General features: G+C 44.0%; 3 protein-coding genes across 10 annotated transcripts in view; 2 read left to right on the top strand and 1 right to left on the bottom strand.

Annotated features, from left to right (window-relative positions):
• The window catches only part of Slc7a6 (solute carrier family 7 member 6), a 28,924-nt gene extending 23,174 nt beyond the window's left edge, over nt 1-5,750 (top strand). For all 5 annotated transcript variants that reach the window (XM_075977123.1, XM_075977119.1, XM_075977122.1 and 2 more), the window contains 6 exons: nt 333-456; nt 709-812; nt 1,397-1,493; nt 2,470-2,619; nt 3,083-3,266; nt 3,707-5,750. In XM_075977123.1, the coding sequence (XP_075833238.1) occupies nt 333-456; nt 709-812; nt 1,397-1,493; nt 2,470-2,619; nt 3,083-3,266; nt 3,707-3,801 (754 nt within the window). In that variant the 3' untranslated portion in view covers nt 3,802-5,750. The remainder of the gene's footprint in view (nt 1-332; nt 457-708; nt 813-1,396; nt 1,494-2,469; nt 2,620-3,082; nt 3,267-3,706) is intronic.
• On the bottom strand, nt 423-17,959 carry Slc7a6os (solute carrier family 7 member 6 opposite strand). Of its 3 annotated transcripts, none has more exons than XM_075977127.1 (5): nt 17,768-17,959; nt 17,424-17,690; nt 13,316-13,525; nt 10,029-10,146; nt 423-589 (listed from the first exon to the last, which is right to left on the bottom strand). In XM_075977127.1, the coding sequence occupies exons 1-5, from the start codon at nt 17,957-17,959 to the stop codon at nt 423-425; spliced, it is 954 nt and encodes a 317-aa protein (XP_075833242.1). The 3 variants fall into 3 exon arrangements, with proteins under 3 accessions (XP_075833242.1, XP_075833244.1, XP_075833243.1); XM_075977129.1 differs by lacking the exon at nt 423-589 and adding an exon at nt 2,552-2,631; XM_075977128.1 differs by lacking the exon at nt 423-589 and adding an exon at nt 6,992-9,185.
• Nucleotides 17,960-18,003: 44 nt separating this feature from the next.
• Nucleotides 18,004-18,401, top strand: part of Prmt7 (protein arginine methyltransferase 7) — a 40,745-nt gene continuing 40,347 nt past the window's right edge. Inside the window, exon 1 of one of the 2 annotated variants that reach the window (XM_075977115.1) lies at nt 18,004-18,117. The gene's annotated coding sequence lies outside the window, so the exon portion shown is untranslated. Of the gene's footprint in view, nt 18,143-18,401 lie in introns of both variants that reach the window. The other variant, XM_075977116.1, reaches the window with a different exon arrangement.

The raw sequence follows: 18,401 nt of genomic DNA, 5'->3' as shown, positions 1-18,401 counted from the left end.
AGCCTACCAGATCCCCAGCCTAGTTTCTAGTTCCCAGAGTATATTGCTCCTGCATTTATCCTGAGATCACAGGTGCAAGAATGTAATAAAGCCATATGTGATTCATTGAACCTAATCTGGTAGGAAAAACTAATCACGTGCCCCCTTTCAGGGAAAGTGCCCAGAAGCATGGGAAGCAGACCTGCCCCAGGGCATGTGGGGGAGAGGAGCCCATCTCAAAGACCTGGCAGCTGTGAACTGTCAAATGTTAGGAAATTGCAGTGGGTGCTGGATGAGTTTTCATTCTCAGGGGAGGTTGGTTCTAGGTAGTCCTGTTTCACTTGTCCTCACAGAAATTTGCCTTTGGCCATTGGGATTTCTATGCCAATTGTGACACTCATCTACATCCTGACAAACGTGGCCTATTATACAGTGCTGAAAATTCAGGATGTCCATGACAGTGACGCTGTGGCTGTGGTGAGTCTCTTGGGGGGGGGGGGGTCCTCACTTGCCCCTGTTCGCCATTTCCTGAGAATCACATGGTGCTTCACTCCTGGATGGTCCAGTCCTTTTCTACAGCAACTCCAGCTCTCCATTGTGAGGAATTGGTCTGCAGAGGGCAGAGGGTGGAAGGGTTAGCAGTGACTACCTCTGTTCAGAGATCATAGATAAACTGTCCTGTATTGATATTGGTATAGATAAATTGTCCCTTCTTTGCTCTGTCTCCAGACATTTGCTGACCAGACATTTGGCATGTTTAGCTGGACCATCCCCATTGCTGTTGCCCTGTCCTGCTTTGGGGGCCTAAATGCATCCATCTTTGCTTCATCAAGGTACTTTGACTTTTCTGATAATAGACTATTCTTAGCACCTGGGTGGCAGCTCACAACCATGTGTAACTCCAGTTACAGGGGCACCTGTTCAAGAGTAGTACTCTTAACTGGGTGCTATCACTCCAACTCCCATGATGGCTTTTAAAAGAAGGGCTGTGCAGTCCCAACTGAAACAGGAGGCTCTCAAGTTGAATCCAACCAGACCTACATAGGAGACCTTATCTTTTTAAAAAGGCCATTGTGGTAGCTGTAAATTTGTACTATAGTAAAATAGGTGTACCCCTGGTGGGATGGATTAGAATGTCATCAGGAGGTGGAAACACATCTGTAAGATGTTGGTGAGGATTCTAGTTCAGCAGTGGGAATGTTGGTGGATACGGAGTTTCATTGCTGAAGGCCTGGAGTGGTTAATGGATAATGGTGGATGAGCATTCCTGGATAGTGGTGAGGTGCTAATAGTTGAAGACATTTATGGGTAATACGAGTAATGGGCTGGGTGTATATGAAGCCTGAGAGCCCGTCCCCTGCTTTTTTTTCTGGGGCTCTGAGACTGCTGCTGCTGATACATTTCATATATCTTACAGGTTGTTTTTCGTGGGCTCACGTGAGGGCCACCTCCCGAACCTTCTGTCCATGATCCATATTGAGCGCTTTACACCTGTGCCAGCTTTATTGTTCAATGTAAGCTCAGCTGGGAGAATGTGGGCTTGGACAGGTTTATGCAGGATTCCTAACTTACACTATAGGCTTTGTTTCAAGATTTGAAGCACAGTTCATTATCTTTTCTGTAGTGTTTGGGATGGAACCCAGAGCCCCATATATGAGTCAGGCATTCTACCACTGTCCTATATGCTGAACCCACCATTTGTTCATTTTCCCCTGCCCCAGACAAGGCCTTCTTAAATAGGCTAAGCTCCTCTTGAGCTTCAGATCAAGTGGCTCTCAACCTGTGGGTCAGGACCCCTTTGGGGGATTGAATGACCTTTTCACAGAATTTTAAGACCACCTGCATATTAGATATTTACATTATGATTCATAACAGTAGCAAAATTACAATTATGAAATAGCAATAAAAATAATATTATGGTTGAGGGTCACCACAACCTGAAGAACTGTATTAAAGGGTCACAGCATTAGTAAGGTAGAGAACCATTGCTTTAGACCTTCTTGCCTCAGCCTCCCTTGTAGTACTTCAGAAGGTGCCTGTCCTGGAACTTGTGCTGTAGACCAGGCTGACTTCAAACTCACAGAGATCCACCTGTCTCTGCCTCCTGAGTGCTGGGATTAAAACGTAGGCTACCACTGCCCACCCTGCCAAGTAGTTTGGACCCTGGCCTCAAGAACTCTAGGTTAACAATGTAATTTCTACTTTGGTTGGAGTGTTGAGGGCCTCCCTGTCCGCCATCAGAAAGGAAGAAGCTACCTTGTTAACCAAAGTGCTTGCAATGGTGGGGGTGGGGTGCTGAGTATAGGTAGAGGTGGAGATGTTGCCTTGAAAGTTAATGTGGATAATGGATCTATCCAATGCCAAGTGAGGGTCACTGAATACCAGAGCTAGTCTGGTAAAGCTATTTCAGATCTGACAGACTGCTGATGGTGGAGTCTCCTGGTATGGCTGGAAGTAATCCTCACGTCTCTCCCCACCACCCACCCACAGTGCACCATGGCACTCATCTACCTCGTCGTGAAGGATGTTTTCCTGCTCATCAACTACTTCAGCTTCAGCTACTGGTTTTTTGTGGGCTTGTCTGTTGTTGGACAGCTCTACCTTCGCTGGAAAGAGCCCGACTGGCCTCGACCTCTCAAGGTCAGCACCTCCCTGTTTAAAAAGGGGGAAAAAAAAGATAAGGCCTCCTGTTGTCCAGATTAGCTTTGGAATTATGTAGCCAAGAAGGGCTCAACAGGCAAAGCTTATGCATACTAGTAGGAATGGGTTCTCTTCTTTAACTGAATTTATTATTTATTTTTATCTATTTAATGTATGTTGGGGTTTTGCCTGCTTGTATGTCTATATGAGGGTGTCAGATCCCTTGAAACTGGAGTTAAAGGGAACTATAAGCTGTCACGTGGGAGCTGGGAATTGAATCCAGATACTTTGGAAGAGCAGCCAGTGCTTTTTTTAGCTGCTGAGCCATCTCTCCAGACCCATTTTTAGGCTGAATTTTCTTTTCTAAAGATTTATTTATTTAGGGTCCCATTCTTAAAGTATCTTTTGGTCAGGCTGCGTTCTTTCATCCCACCCTACTAAATCTCACTTTCCTCTATTTCAGCTGAGCCTCTTTTTTCCCATCGTGTTTTGCGTATGCTCCTTGTTTTTGGTGGCCGTACCCCTCTTCAGTGACACCATCAATTCCCTCATTGGCATTGGGATTGCCCTCTCTGGGGTCCCTGTCTACTTCCTGGGTGTTTACCTGCCAGAGTCCCGGAGGCCACTCTTTGTTAGAAATGTTTTGGGTGAGTTGCTTTGACTCATACTGGCTGTATGCTTATGCTCAGGTCCATGCCGAGGCTACCAGCTCTTCCACCTTACCTAATGGAAGGGGGTAAAACCTGGCTGCCCATTTTTGTGTCTATTCTAGGGATAAAGCACTATCTGGTTTTTGGTGTTTGGTTTGTTATGTTTGAGACAGGATTTTTGTGTAACCCTGGTCTTGAACTCACAATGTAGCTGAGGATGACTCTGAACTCATCATCCTGCCTTTACCTTTATGGGTGTGTACCACCACACCTGGGTTTGGAATAGAGAGGTTTGGTTGTAAATGACAAAGTCAGGCTTGGTATGTGGAAGGGATGGGTGGGAAGGAGTCACAGATAAGCTTTCAGCTTTCTGGTATTCAGATTGGAACTGTAACAAAGTCTGTTTGCTAAATCCTGTGCTTCTTATTTTCACTTAGCTACTGTCACCAGAATAACCCAGAAGCTTTGCTTCTGTGTCTTGACTGAGCTGGATGTAGCTGAAGAGAAAAATGTTGAGAGGAAAACTGAGTAGAAGCCAGAGATGACATTCCCTGAAGCCCAGAGACTGTGACCACAGCCACCAAAGACCAGTAACCTAAGCCTTCTGAATTAAATGAACCTCTTGGCCCACATTCTGTAAGGGGGCTCAGGGCCAATGCTCTCTCTTTGGTAAGCTACGGAAAGATACTGATCAGACTAGCCTGAAGATGGGGACTTCAGTGGGAGGGGATGTTGGGGTAGGAGATTGATTTTGTTTCGCTTCTTCTGGTGGATAGGTACAGCCTGTTGGTGCATTGTAATGGGCAAAGAGGGAATGTTAGGTTGACAGATATGGCTTATGGTTCACAGCTATTTCTGGTTTAAGCCAGGAGTCTTCATAGTGGGGCTCCTTCATGGGAAGTTTTCCTCTGACCAAGTCCAGCTACTTGATTTTAGAGGCCTGAAATGCTGCCATTTCTTCCTGTGGCCTAAAATTCTTCCTTAGGGAAAACATTGTGTTCCTCCTTTTTTGTTGGGTAGCACGAACAGCAAGACTTTATTTAACTGACATGGGATCAATGTGTGCCCCTTTCCTGAACTCCACAAGAGGAACATCAGTCCCTGCCCTGGAACTTCATGTTCAAGCAGAGAATAAGCCTGACGGGAGAAGACTGACTCTCCAGGGTCTGGGCATGGGTCCTCCTGTTGGGATTTCTCATTTGTGGGTCACTGTGTACAGAGTACCCACACACCTCCTTGAGGAGGTGCTGCCTGTCGGATTGACTTTGCTTAGACCATTTTAGCACTGTGGTCAAAATCCTTAAACAAGGAGGTGAGCTTCTGGCTCATAAAGAAATTGGCTTGGCCACTTAATTGCCTCTTTCTTAGCTGAAGCCATGGTGCTGTGGAGCCCTTGAAACATGGGCTGAAAGAAAACCTCACTACTCCAGCTGAGTGGAAGCATCTCTACTACTACCTGGACAAGTCACTACTGTTACTAAATTCCAACTCCTATATTTCATTATTTATTGATATTTAATCCAGGACACCAATTTTAGCAAACCATTAGTGATTATTTGTCTATAGGATGCAATAATAAATTGTTTGAAAAAAAAGTATCTTAGCTGGTGTGGTGGTAGACACCTGTAACCTGAGCACTTGGCATGGTGATGCAGAAAGAGTTTGAACTTGAGGCAGCCACTCTGGGCTAACAGGATCCTGTCTTTTTTTTTTTTTTTAAAAAGTTCAACTCTCAGAGATGTCTCAATGTGATAGGTCAAATCATGACCATGTTTCACATAATCTGTTGAACATTACTATTATCATTGTTATTATTATGAAGGTGAAGTTAAAGGATTTTTAGGGCTGGACATGGTGGTGAGCACCTGTGATCCTAGCACTCAATAAGCTGAGACAGGAGTTGCTGAAGTTCACAGCTGGCCTGGGCTACACAGTGAGTACCATATTGTCTGAGCCTACAAAGTAAGACCCTGTATCAAGAACAAAATCAAAGGATATTTTAAAACATGTACCTGTTACACTTTAATATATAGATAAGTCACATGTTACTATCACCTGGCTCAGCTCCAGATGATCTGTCCTTGCATATTATAAAAGTCTGGTAATATTGTTATTTTGAAGGATAATCCTTTGTTTTATTAAGACTTTTGGCCTTTGTTCTAATTGATAGAAAGTAAATCTCTGGATCTCTGTTGTAAAGTGCAAGAGGCCTGGAATGTTTTGGAATTCGGGTAAATTACCTGATTCATCAGTTCTCTGTGAACTTGGAGAACATCTCATGGATTCAAGTCATCAAATAGTGTGTTCTCTAAGGGCCTGTGTGAGGTTTGCTGTGTAGACTCTTACAAGCCCACTCTGGTGCTGGAAGTGGAACCACACTGGCTTTGCTCACACTCAATCATTTTGGGTCATGGAATAGCACACCTGTTTGCCTTCTCTTGTTCAAGAGCTGGTGAGATTAAAATCTGAAAGTATATGGTACTTGTGTATCTTTATTTTCTCCCTGTGAAGATCAGTGAAAACTGCAGGAGAAAACAGCTTCAACCTCAGTCTGGCTCCTGGGAAAGGGTGGTAACCAGCTAATTGTGGTGACTGGGCGAGGCTACCAGTTGAGGCCAAAACAATAGACTGGGATCTTTGTGGGTAGTGTGTCTACACTGGATTGCACAACTGTCTTGGGATGCCCTTAGACACTGTCATCTTGGACACAGAAGAACCTGCTGTTTTGGCATTCTCCATGGACATTTCTTGTTATCTTTAAGTTTGGGAATTCGTGAAATCAAATCAAACAGATAACTACTATGAGGCATTCTCAACTTTTGATCCTTTTTATTTACCAAACTGGCCCTAGTTGCAAAGGGGTAACCTTGGATATATGCTTGCTCAATAAAGACTTAGGTATACATAATTTAAAAAAAAAGATTAGGGGAGCGTAATCATAGTTGCTTTTGGTTATGGGAATGCATTTGTGAGAGCTTATGGGTTTCTGCCATAGGTTGGGGATTTGTAGAATAAATTCTGGCCTGGTAAGGTGTTTTATGCAAAGACCAACTTGCTTAAGCCATGCAAACATGATTCATGTCTGAGCCAAGCTGGCACCCATTCCAAGGCTCTTCTGGAACTAAGTTTTTAAGCAGAGTGTGACCCTGGTTTTAGTGGTCTTTGGCCCTTAAACCAGCTAATCCCAGGAATTTGCTGCCCTCCAGTGGATTCTGAGAGGAGGAACCTCACACTCAGGATGCTCTAATACTTGCTTAGTGACTGTGACAGCATTTCCCCCTTCTGAGCTGAACACAGCTTCTCCCAGGAACCCTTTCTGTGGGAAAGAAGCCAGACTTCCTATAGCACTCACGATTCATGGTAGAATTCTTCCCACCAGGTCTTTGTCTCTTGGAATCTACCTCCTGAAGTTCTATTCCCATTTACAGTGAGTAGTACAGTTTGTTCCTTTTGTATTAGGTACAGTCTGTGAAGTTGTTGGCCCTTTAATGTTAGCAAAACCTAATGAACACACATAAAGCAGTGAGCACGCTATAGTGGCAAACAGGATGTTGGTCTTGCTTGTATGACTACAGATTAAGGTGACTGTTAGAATACCACTGCATATTACTGAATTAATATTATTAAAGAAACACTGAATTGTTCATTGATATTCAGAATAAAGTAACTGGGATAGTTTTATTAGTTTGATTAGTTGCAATAAACACGAGTACACAAATTAGACCAATCTGACCAGTTTAATACCTCCTGTAGGTAGGAACTACCACGTAGGGAGAGTCTTATAGACAGAGAGTGAAAGAATGAACAGAGAGGCTTATGAACTTGTAAATAGTAGAAGAAAGCATCTGTGCAATTCATTTTCCCAGGAATCAGCTATCACAGGCTAAGAGGGCATTTGCTGAATTGAATGTTCTGAAGGTTATTTCCCTAGACCTATACAGTATCTACTACAGTAACTACTAGCCACATGTAGCCAAGTTAAAATGAAATAAAAGTCCAACCAAATTGATAGCACTTGGAAGACTAAAGCAAGATTGCAAGTTACAGTTTAAAAAGAAAGTCAAAATACTCGTGGCAGGGTGGGTGGGTCTTAGTGGCCCCACCTTTAACCCTAGCACTCCAGAGGTAAATAGATCTTGAGGACAGTCAGGGTAACACCGAGAAACCCTGTCTTGACGTCCCCTCCCCCCCAAAAAACCCAACCAAGCAAAAACCTCCTAATGCTGGTTGTGGTGGCTCACACCTTTAATTCCAGCACCAGGGAGGCAGAGGTGGTTGGCTTTCTTCTGGTTCATTGCCAGCCTGGTCTACATAGTGAGCTCCAGGACAGCCACAGCAAAGAGAGACTGTCTCACCCTCACCCCCAAACAAAAATCCCTGGTTTCTCAGTTGTACCAATCATATTTCAAGTGCTCAGCAGCCATACAATTGCACAGTGCATACACAGAACATGCTGTGGAAAGTTCTGGTAGACAGTAATACTACATCTGCAGCTGAGATTCAGAAAATGAGTAGGAAATGCTTGTAAGAGTTCTGGTAACAAAAGTCTTATTGATGGTGGGTAGATTTTAAAAAAACATATTTTGGAAGCTGGGTGGTGGTGGAGCATGCCTTAAATCCCAGCACTTGGGAGGCAGAGGCAGGTAGATCTCTGTGAGTTCAAGGCCAGCCTGGTCTACAGAGCTAGTTCCAGGACAGATGCAAAAGCTACAGAGAAACTCTGTCTCAAAACATCAAAAAAGCAAAAAACAAACAAACCAAAAACAAAAGGTATTTTGGGGAAAAGGTGCCTATTCTAACCATGTACATATTTATTCTTGTCCTTCCCCAAAGAGCAGCGGTACAATTTAGATAGAGTTTACATTAGATTTTTATAATCTGAAGGACATAAGATTATATGTGCAAATACTATGACAATTTATATTAAGGTACTTGAATATATATGGTGGATTCTGTCAGTCCTGGAACAATGGGCCATGGTATACTAAGGGACCTGTAACCTGTTTTTTCTAAGTGCTGTAAGCAGTTAACTTTAGTGTATAAAGTTAATTCTGAAATGTCTGTCTCACTAATCTCTTTTCTGAGGAGAAAACACCTAAGCAGGTTAAAAAGGATTTAAAAGAATTGCTTGCTTCTGTGTAAAAAGTTTAAAAAGTTAATTTTTATTAGAGAATATCACATAATACTGTTCCTTAACACTACTACCAAAAGATGACAGCAGTCTTTATGACCATTATAGTCCAAAGGGGGAGAGGGGTTACTTCCCATAGTTCAGGCAGGGGAGGCACTGTTGCCCTTGTAGAGATGACATCCATCAAAGAAAACAGGCTTCACTGGAGGCAGGCACTCCAGTAGGGAAGGTAAATTGACTGCCGGTGAAATAGCTTCCTCCCTCCAGCTGTTTTAGGCTTGAGCATAGATGTGGGATTACAGAAAAACCACCTGGGCTGGAGGTTTCACATCATTTTATTTTCCAGACTGTAGGATAACTATTTTTTTTTTTAATAGAATCTTAATTCTTTTGCTCAGGTTAGCCTAAAACTTTCTATGTAGTCTAGGCTAGCCTTCCATTTTCGGTGCTCCTTTTACTCCCAGATTCTTGAATGCTGGAAATTACAGGCAGGAGCCAGCATGCTTGGCTTCACTTAATCACTTATAAGAAGAGCCCTTAGTTAGGTCTTTGCTGTGCTGGGGCATAATTTTTCCTTCTACATGTTCAGTTAGGCATCCTAAGATGATGACACTGCAGTCAGTCCTCAAGGGCTTATGGAAGAATCTCAGGAGACTATCAATCCGAATCCAGATCATGGGGGTTATCATAGCCAAACTCCTTCTGTACATCCAAAGGGTACTTGCTCCACACCAACTGCCTGCTGCTGCTTTCCTCCTCGCTGAGGCTGTTGTATTCATTAGAGCCTATAAGGAGATAAGGACTTTATTCTCCATAAAATGCGTGCTCGAATCAATATATATGGAGTGTACAGGTGTGGTGGTCAGATGACAATTTGTGAAAGCTGGTGCTGCTTCCATAGCAAGGGTTCTGGAGATCCAACTCATGTTGCCAGACTTGCTGGCCGGTATGTTTGGTTTTCTTCCCCAAGAGAGGGTTTCTGTCTAGCTGTGGCTGTTCTGGAACTCACTTTGTAAACCAGACTAGCCTTAACTCCGGTCCATCTGTCTCCCAAGTGCTGGAATTAAAGGCATGCACTACCACGCCGAGTTCTCTTATTTATTTTTTAATGTATCTGAGTGTTTTTCATGAATGTATGTATGTATGTGCATCCCATGCATGCCTGGTGCCCACAAAAGTCGGAAAAGGATATAGGGTTCCCTGGAACTGAATGGAATGGAAATTGATGGTTGTGAGCTGCCACTGACACAACTCAGAGAACCTAGATCTTTTCAAAAGCTGCCAAAGCTCTTAGACATTAAGCATCTTTCCAACCCTGTTGATACTTTCTTGCTTGATGGGAATAGGGGAAAGAATGTGCTACACAATGTACCAAATGCTAAAGCTGATCCAATATTGTCTCATTTTTAGAGAGAAAATGATGTTCAAGAAGTGAAATGACTTCTCATACATAGGCAGTAACTAGTTAAAAATTAGGACCTAGTAGTTCTGTACCCCAGTATATTATACCCCAGTAGTTCCCCTGGAAAGAGAGGGAAAGCCAGCCATTTGCAACATACCCATCAATGAAACATCTTCCCTTCAGTCTTTACTCCTACCAGTCCCTCCCCATCTGGGTTGCTACCCACCTCTAGAATCTTCATCACTGCTTTCTTCATCTGGGTACTCATTGCGCCAATTATTCTCACTGTTTTCATCATCATCATCATCTTCATATGTATCTTCTGGTTGCTGATCTTCATTCACCTGAGCATCTCAACATAAACACCAGTTTAAGTCTAAAACCTCTAAATTATGTTCCTTATGGGAAGCTACTGGCATAAGGGCGGATTAAAGTAAAGGTACAATGTAAAAATGGCAGATTCAGAGTTCATCTGACTCTGCTTTACAGGAGACTGTATGATCTTAACTCCACTCTAGCTGCAGACACCACATTCCAGTATCATTAGAGGGTGATGGGTGTAGAGGAGGTAGTGGCATTCATCTTCAGATTCTCTGAAGGACTGGGTGATGCCAAAGGTCAGAAGGTCAGGATCAGAATAAATAGTACAGGAGAGCAGGATTAGAGACGACATAGTTGTCTAAGGTGAGCGCAACTTATCTGCAAAATTGGTAATAGAGGTCCCCAATGGCACCCACAGAGATCCACCTGTTTCTGCCTCCCCAGTGCTGGGATTAAAGGCCAACCACTGCCCAGCTAAACTGTTTTTAAAGCAAAGTTTTTCTATTCATTCATTTGTTTATTTGGTTTTTCAAGACAGCGTTTCTCTGTAGCTTTGGAGCCCGAACTGAAACTTGCTCTGTAGACCAGGCTGGGCTTGAACACACAGAGATCTGCCTGCCTGTCTCCTGAGTGCTGGGATTAAAGACATGTGCCACCACTGCCCAGCTTATTTCTAATTTTTTAAAGACTTAGTGTATGAGTGCGCATGTACATTTTCATGCAAGAAGAGGGCATTAGATCCCACTATAGATGGTTGTGAGCCATCATGTGGTTGCTGGGAATTGAACTTGGGACCTCTGAAAGAGTAGCCAGCTCTTAAGCCCAAATCTTAACATTTTTTTTTTTTTTTAAAAAAAAATGGAGTTAGGATATTAAGGAAATTTTCATTCTCTCTTCTGAGACGGGGTCTTACTATATAGGCCTGACTGGCCTAGAGCTTGCTCAGGATGGTTTCACAGAAACCTGCCTGCCTCTGTCTCCTAAATGCTGGGATTCAAGATGTATACCAGCATGCCTGGCTATTTTTTAAAATTTAAAATGTTGCTGGGTAGTGGTGGCGCATGCCTTTAATTCCAGCACTTGGGAGGCAGAGACAGGGAGTTTGAGGCCAGCCTGGTCTAATAGAGTGAGTTCCAGGGCAGGTTCCAAAGCTACAGAGATAACCCTGTCTCAAAAAACCAAAACCAAAAATAAGTAAATAATAAAAAAATTAACTGTTTCTATTCTTGGGGGATGGTGAGATGACTCAGCAATTAAGAGCACTTGATAATTTTTTTTTTTTTTTTTTGGAGACAGGGTTTCTGTGTGTAGCTTTGGCTGTCCTAGAAGTCACTCTGTAGACCAGGCTGGCCTCAAACTCAGAGATCCACCTGGCCTCTGCCTCCTTAGTGCTGCCACCACCTCTCAGCAAAGCACTTGATTTTTTTTTTTGTTTTTTGATGAGGACCTAGGTTCAATTCCTAGCACCTACTTTACTCCTTATAATTTTCTATAAGTTCACTTCCAGAAGATCTAACACACTCTTCTGGTCTCTGGGCATCAGCATGCAAATGGTTTGAAAGTGGTAGGCAGAGAACACATAAAAGTTTTGTTTTGTGTTTTTTCTTTAAGTCAGGGTTTTTCTGTGTAACCGCCTGGCTGTCCTAGAACTTGCACTGCAAATCAGGCATAGAGAGCCGCCTTCCTTTGCCTCTCAAGTGCTGGGATTCTCACCACCACCGCCCGATAAGTTTTTTTTGTTCTTATTCATGCTAATGTCTAGTTTTGACAATTCTGGGACTCAAACCTAGGTCCTCTTCAAAAAGACATCAAGATTGATTATGAACAAAACTTTCTGAGTAGGTAGTCTGCATTTAATATATTTGCTGCATTAAACAAGGGTTTCTTTTTATTTATTTATTTTTAAAAAATATTTATTTATTTATTTATTATGTATACAATATTCTGTCTGCGTGTATGCCTGCAGGCCAGAAGAGGGCACCAGATCTCATTACAGATGGTTGTGAGCCACCATGTGGTTGCTGGGAATTGAACTCAGGACCTTTGGAAGAGCAGGCAATGCTCTTAACCACTGAGCCATCTCTCCAGCCCCCTAAACAAGGGTTTCTATAGACGATTTAGAATAGAATTTTCCTTTTAAGCAAAAACAAGAACTAGAACAATGTTCATTAAAGAGTGGATTCTAGCCAGGCAGTGGTGGCACATGCCTTTAATCCCAGCACTTGGGAGGCAGAGGCAGGTGGATCTCTAAGTTTGAGGCTAGCCTGGTCTACAAAGCAAGTTTCAGGATAGCCAGAGCTGTTATACAAAGAAACACTGTCTTCAAAAGCCAAAAACAAAACAAAAAAACCCCAAACATCAAGAGTGGAGTCCATAGCCAGGTGTCTCTGGTGTTATCTGTTTGTAATCCCAATATTGGGGAAGCTGAGGCAATTTAGATAGCCAAAGTTCAAGGCCTGCTGGGCTACATAGTGATACTGTTTCAGAAACAAAAGGGGGGACTAGAACATGGCTTAGTAGATAAAATACTTGCTGTACAAGCTTAAGCACCAGAGTTTGGATATCCAGAACCCATGTAAAGCTGGGTGGGCTGGGTAGCCTGCCTGAGATCCCAGCACAGGATCAGAGATATGCACCCCTGGAGCAATCTGTTTCATTAATTTATTAGGATTGGAGAGCTCTGGCTTCAGTGAGAGACCCTACTTCAAGGAAGACACTCAATTTTAACTTTGGGCCTCCATGTGCTCCAATAAACAGGAACATGCATTCACACATTGCCCCCGCTCCCAAACTTTCTAAAGGGGGACAGTGAAGGAAGCCAGAAATGGTGGTACAAGTCTATATTCCCAGCATTTGTATTCTGAACATAGAAGGATCAGAAATTTATTTCTAGGTACACAGTAAGTTTGAGGCCAGTTTGGGCTACACGAGACCCTATCTCAACAACGAAGGATAGCAAGATGACTTAGTGGTTAAAGGTACTTGCTACCATGCCTGATGACCTAAGTAAGTTTGATCCCAGGAGCCAACATGGTAGAAAGAACAAGTTGTCCTCTGACTTCCACACGTACCATGGCATACATACTAATTAAAATTAATTTTAAAATTTAAGAGCAAACAAAACCAAAAAAGAGTAAGGTCTAGGAAGTCAAAGCACCCTGATACATGTCTTCCTCCTCTTGGACCCCTTACCAGCTCCCACTCCTGGCTGTAGGGCTGCACAGACAGGATGTCCTCAATCCATTCTAGAGGGGCCATTTCCATAGAGTAAATGTCATATACATAGTCATCATCGTGCTTTGGGTCCTTCTGGGGCTCCACTTGTGGTCCATCTTCAGAAATAGTCAGTCTCTCACGGATCAGCTCTACAGAATTGCAGAGGATCACATCTGGATCAGATGTCTACAAAGAAAACAGATGACAGCAATAAGAGGCAAATAGTGTTCTAAGGATTGGGTAAGTGAAGGCCTGTTACTGTCTTTCACGCTGTGTTCAAGATGCTTTTTATATTGTTTTGAGTCAGGCTACATTTCACTATGTAGTCATGACTGGCAGGGAACTTGCGGTATACACCAGACAGGCCTCTGCCTCCCAACTACTGGGAGTGCAGGTGGTATTCCAGATTCTTATCTCCACACATGCCTAGTCTCTTCCTGCTTCTACAGGTTTTTTTGAATACTCTTTGCTATTATGTTCTTCCTTAGGCCCACAACAACAAAAGCAGCATTCTGCATGGTTTCTGCTTCAAGTTCCTGCCTTTCCTAAACCCTTTACTACCCTGTTACTTTTGTTCAAAAGTATCGCAGCAACAGAAAGGAAACCAGGACGGTACTACATGGGTGTGCCATGATGCACACGTGAGCCCTAGGGATTGTACCTTTGCCTGTTGAGCAATCTCACCAGCCCTCAGAAAAGTTATTTTTAATGTCTGCATATATGCCCTCATATTTTCAGTTATATTACACAGAGCACATTGTACTGTTAAACACATATTTCCCATGTTGCAGATCTTTAAGATTATCAATCTTAATACTCCAAATCACTGTGTATGTCTACTGCTTTAAAATGTTTATATGTGTGTTATGTGCATATGCCTCTTTGTCTAGATGCACACTACTTGTACACTGTGCCTGGACCGCAGACGGTACTGGGTCTACTGGAAACTGCTGTTTTAAGGTGTCTTATGCCTTTTAAGGTGCTGGGAACTGAACCCAGGTCCTCATGATGAAACAGCAAGTAAGCTGCTGAGCCATCTCTCTATAGCCCCCTGTATTATCTAGGTCTTGAATTAATTATTAGCCTTCATAAACAGTATTGAAATGAGTATGTCATTTCTGTATTTGAAAAATGGTGATAATCTTGGGGAAAACAAGCCCTTACCTAATTTCACTGCCATTCCATTTAAAAAGTAGAGATGACCCTGAAAGCACCAACACTTAACACTATCTGAGGGCTGCATGTCAGTCAACCAGTGGAAGGAAAGGAACTTGCTCTGGTCCACTGACTATAGGTACAGATTATCTTTCCTAGGAAGAACAGACACACATGCGGTTAACTGCAATAGCAGATTGTTTCCTTAGAGTGACACCTGTAGCCTATGGCGTGCAGACTACCTGCAGCTCTACCACACCTTCCTCCTTCACAGCTGTAACTATGGAGTGCAGACCACCTGCATACAGCTCTACCACACGTTCCTCCTTCACAGCAGTTCTGCCTCAAAGTCAATGGTTTTCAACTTGTTGGTTGCGACCTCTTTGGGGGTGGCACATCAGATATACTGCCTATCAGATATTTACATTACAATTCTTTTCTTTTTTTTTTCTTTTTCGAGACAGGGTTTCTCTGTGGCTTTGGAGCCTGTCCTGGAACTAGCTCTTGTAGACCAGGCTGGTCTCGAACTCACAGAGATCCACCTGCCTCTGCCTCTTGAGTGCTGGGATTAAAGGCATGTGCCACCATCGCCCGGCCTACATTACAATTCTTAACAATAACAGAATTACAGTTATGAAGTAACAACAATTTTTTTTTTCTTTTTTCCAGAGTCAGGGTTTCACTGTGTACCCTGGCTATCCTGGAACTAGCTCTGTAGACCAGGCTTGCCTCTGCCTCCTGAGTGCTGGGATTAAAGGCATGTACCACCACTGCCTGGTACAATGAAATAACTTTATAGTTCGGGTCACAACACGAGGAACTGTATTAAAGGATCTTAGCATTAGGAAGGTTGAGAACCACTGCTCTAATATGGTAACATTTCCACAAATTAAGGTTATCTACTTTTTTCAAAGTTTTATGCTTGCTTTTCTTGGATCACCCTAAGAAACTCCAGTTTTGTAAGTTTATGTATTATTTAATCACCAACCTAACTTTTAGCAAGCACACAAATCAGCTGGTGGCTACTAGCCTTCCAGGCACACCAGCATCAATAGTTAGCATAGTGTTTACCATATATTCACCAGGAGGCAGGCACTGTTCTGTCTTCCTGCAATATTAAGTCAGTCACCTCTCCAGAAAGAAGACATGTGGTCAGACAATAGTGAACTATACAAAGCCAGGTGCAGCAGAGCTGTAGAAAATGGCCTTTAATCTAACCTAGAATTCCATACCAACGAGACACAAACACTCCTGGCATCACCGCTCTACTCCCGAGAGAACGTTGAGCACCAAAGACACTCCACTGGGAGTTTGTCTTCTTGGCAGAACTGGCCTTTGGGTTAAGAAAAGCCCATACCTCAACTAAGATACAAAATATCCATAAGTGGATGAAACAGGATTGTCTTGTCTTGCCAAAACAGGGTAGGATAGTTCTAAAAGGTTTCTTGCCTTTAATAATGGTATGTCAGTTATGTTAGGCTTTAGCCAAAGTTGGTTGACTTAACTTTGCAAATGAGACTTTGGGTGATTGCCCAGGTAGTCAGTTGTCTCTGTCATTTGTTGCACATTTTGGATATTTCTCGTTTGTTAAGTAATATTACTTCCCTTCTATCTCAGAAAGAAACAAACAGACACAGAAAAGTCCAGGTAACACAGCTAGAAATCCCTCACCCATGCTTCTATGAGCAATCCAAAGTAAACTCATGGGAACACATACACAATCAAAGACCATAGCAATAACAGAATAATAACAGGGTTCACTGAGAAGAGGGGCTGGGAAGGAGTGAGTAGAACGAAGACGGGTAGAGGGAATGAATACGCTCAAAAGACAGTATAGATGTACAAAAATGTCTGAATGAATAGTCAATGCATGCTAATAAAACTTTTTTGAAAAAGTTAAGAACAAAATGGTGATAAAAGTATCTAATTAATAGTATTTTTGGAGATTAAACAAATTAAAGGAAAATAAGAGTTTGGGATATAGTTTGGTGAAGACCACTTGCCCCAAAAGCAATGCAAAACAAAGCCCAAACAGAAACTAAGTATATAGCACAACTTAGAAAATCAAGTTATCTTTTGTTAATGCCACAATTGTGTACTTTTGTTGAATTATTTATCTAGGTTAAATCTTAGAAGTATAATTATTAAGAAAACATACCCCCCCATAGGGTTTCCTCTGTGTAACAGTCCTGTGTGTCCTGGAACTTAATTTGTAGACCAGGCTGATCCTGAACTCACAGAGATCCACCTCTGCCATACAAGTGCTGGAGCTAAGGGCATGTGCCACCACCACCTGGCTCCAGTGTGCTTGCTGGCCTCTATAGAGGGTCTGTCTGCCATACTCCTCTTGCTATAGTATTCCAGTAATACAGAACCATAGCAATTGAGCAGGCTGATCATGGTCCAAATCTCTCAAGTTGTGGGCTTTAAAAAAAAAATTCCTTTGTCAGGGCAACGAAAGTCTAACATAATCTCTAACTAATAATCTATATATCTTAAATAGGCCCAAATCTACTTTTTTGAAAGGCTTACAACAATTTACTTATTTTGGGACCTGGTCTCACTGTGTAGCCCTGGCTGGTCTTGAACACAAAGACATCTTCATTCCTCTGTCTCCTGAGTGCTGGTATTAAAGGCCTGGACAACTACATCAACACACCCCCCTCCCCACCCCCCATGAAGCGTGTGGTGGTACATCCCTGTAATCCCAGCGCTGGGGCAGCTGAAGCAGGAGGACCGCTGTGGGCACAGGTTTGCTTGGGATATATTGCCAGTACTCTGTCAATCAGGGCCACACAGCGAAACTCTCAAGGAAACAACTATAACAAAACCCAAACAGGCAAAACAGGGTTTTTAGAGTGGGTTACCCATCCTCAGAGTTTATGCGGTCTCTGCCTTTGGGAGTAGAACAGAGACATTCAGTACTCACTCTGCAGCAGTCTGTGGCAGCCGCCTCTGGGTCTCCCTCCTCGTGGACCAGGTCCAACAACTGGAAGCCTGCATCCCCATCAGCTTCTGACACACACTGGGACTCCAAACCACTGGAGGTCCCTGAGGATCGGTGGTTGGAGACTACCCTGTAGCGGCCCTCTTTACGGACCTCGCGAACAGAGGCGCGAAGGTCGCGGCGGATACGCAGCTGGCTGCTCCGGGACGGGCGCAGGGCAGCCCGCACAAGCTGCTGGATGGGCTCCTCCTGAGGGGCGACAAGAAAAGGATGACGGCCCGGGCAGCGTTCAAAGCTCCCTTCCTGAGTCCACCCCCACTTCCTACCTGGGAGCGCACGGTAGCAACCAACCGGAAGACATTACTCTCAGCCGCTGTCTCCGGACCCTCCGGCGTCTCCTGAGCAGACGACTGGACCTCGCCGCTCCGGAGGCGTTTACAAGCCAGCACGAGAGCTTCTGCAGGCTCCGCGTTACGCTTCCGCTTCACGCGCAACACCGCAGTCCTGCCGGCCTCCATAGCGAGCTGTCGCGAAGCACTGTGGGAAGGCGCGGGGTGTGACGGGAGGGCTGCGCCGCGTGGAACGTCACGCCTACGCACGGAGGCCCCGCCCCCGGGTCGAGGGTGAGGCCCAATGGCCGCGGCAGTGGCGGCGAGAGGCGTGCAGCCCTCAGCGGGTGAGCTCTTGGCGGTGCTGGGGAGGTAGGGCCGTGGCTGTTCCCGGGTGCGGTCAGCTTTCGGACCTCATTTCTAAGGCTCTGGCGCGGGGCCCTGGCGTGGGTATATTCGGGTCCCCGGGATACTTCAGGACTTTGCCGGAGTCCACGTGGAGTTGTTGAAGCACCCTGGCGGACAGGTCCGCCCAGCCCCGGCAGTCCGCTTGGGTGATCGTCCTTTCTCAAAATGTGCCTGAGCATAGAGCAGGGTCTGGGCCACAAGACTGGTGCCTTCGGTCCCTGAA

Source organism: Microtus pennsylvanicus, chromosome 6, assembly GCF_037038515.1.
Source record: "Microtus pennsylvanicus isolate mMicPen1 chromosome 6, mMicPen1.hap1, whole genome shotgun sequence".
NCBI lineage: Eukaryota > Metazoa > Chordata > Mammalia > Rodentia > Cricetidae > Microtus > Microtus pennsylvanicus.
The sequence above is the reverse complement of the archived record's forward strand: the minus strand, read 5'-3'. Positions and strand labels throughout refer to the sequence as shown.

What these genes read in the sequence shown, in the direction of transcription:
- Slc7a6os (XM_075977127.1), bottom strand. Translation starts at nt 17,959, where the DNA reads ATGGAGGCCGGCAGGACTGCGGTGTTGCGCGTGAAGCGGAAGCGTAAC. An exon ending in CTGCCACAGACTGCTGCAGA is followed by an intron (nt 13,526 to 17,423) that starts GTGAGTACTGAA and finishes TTTTCTTTGTAG; the next exon opens with ACATCTGATCCAGATGTGAT. An exon ending in CAGTGATGAAGATTCTAGAG is followed by an intron (nt 590 to 10,028) that starts GTGGGTAGCAAC and finishes TGCCCTCTGCAG; the next exon opens with ACCAATTCCTCACAATGGAG.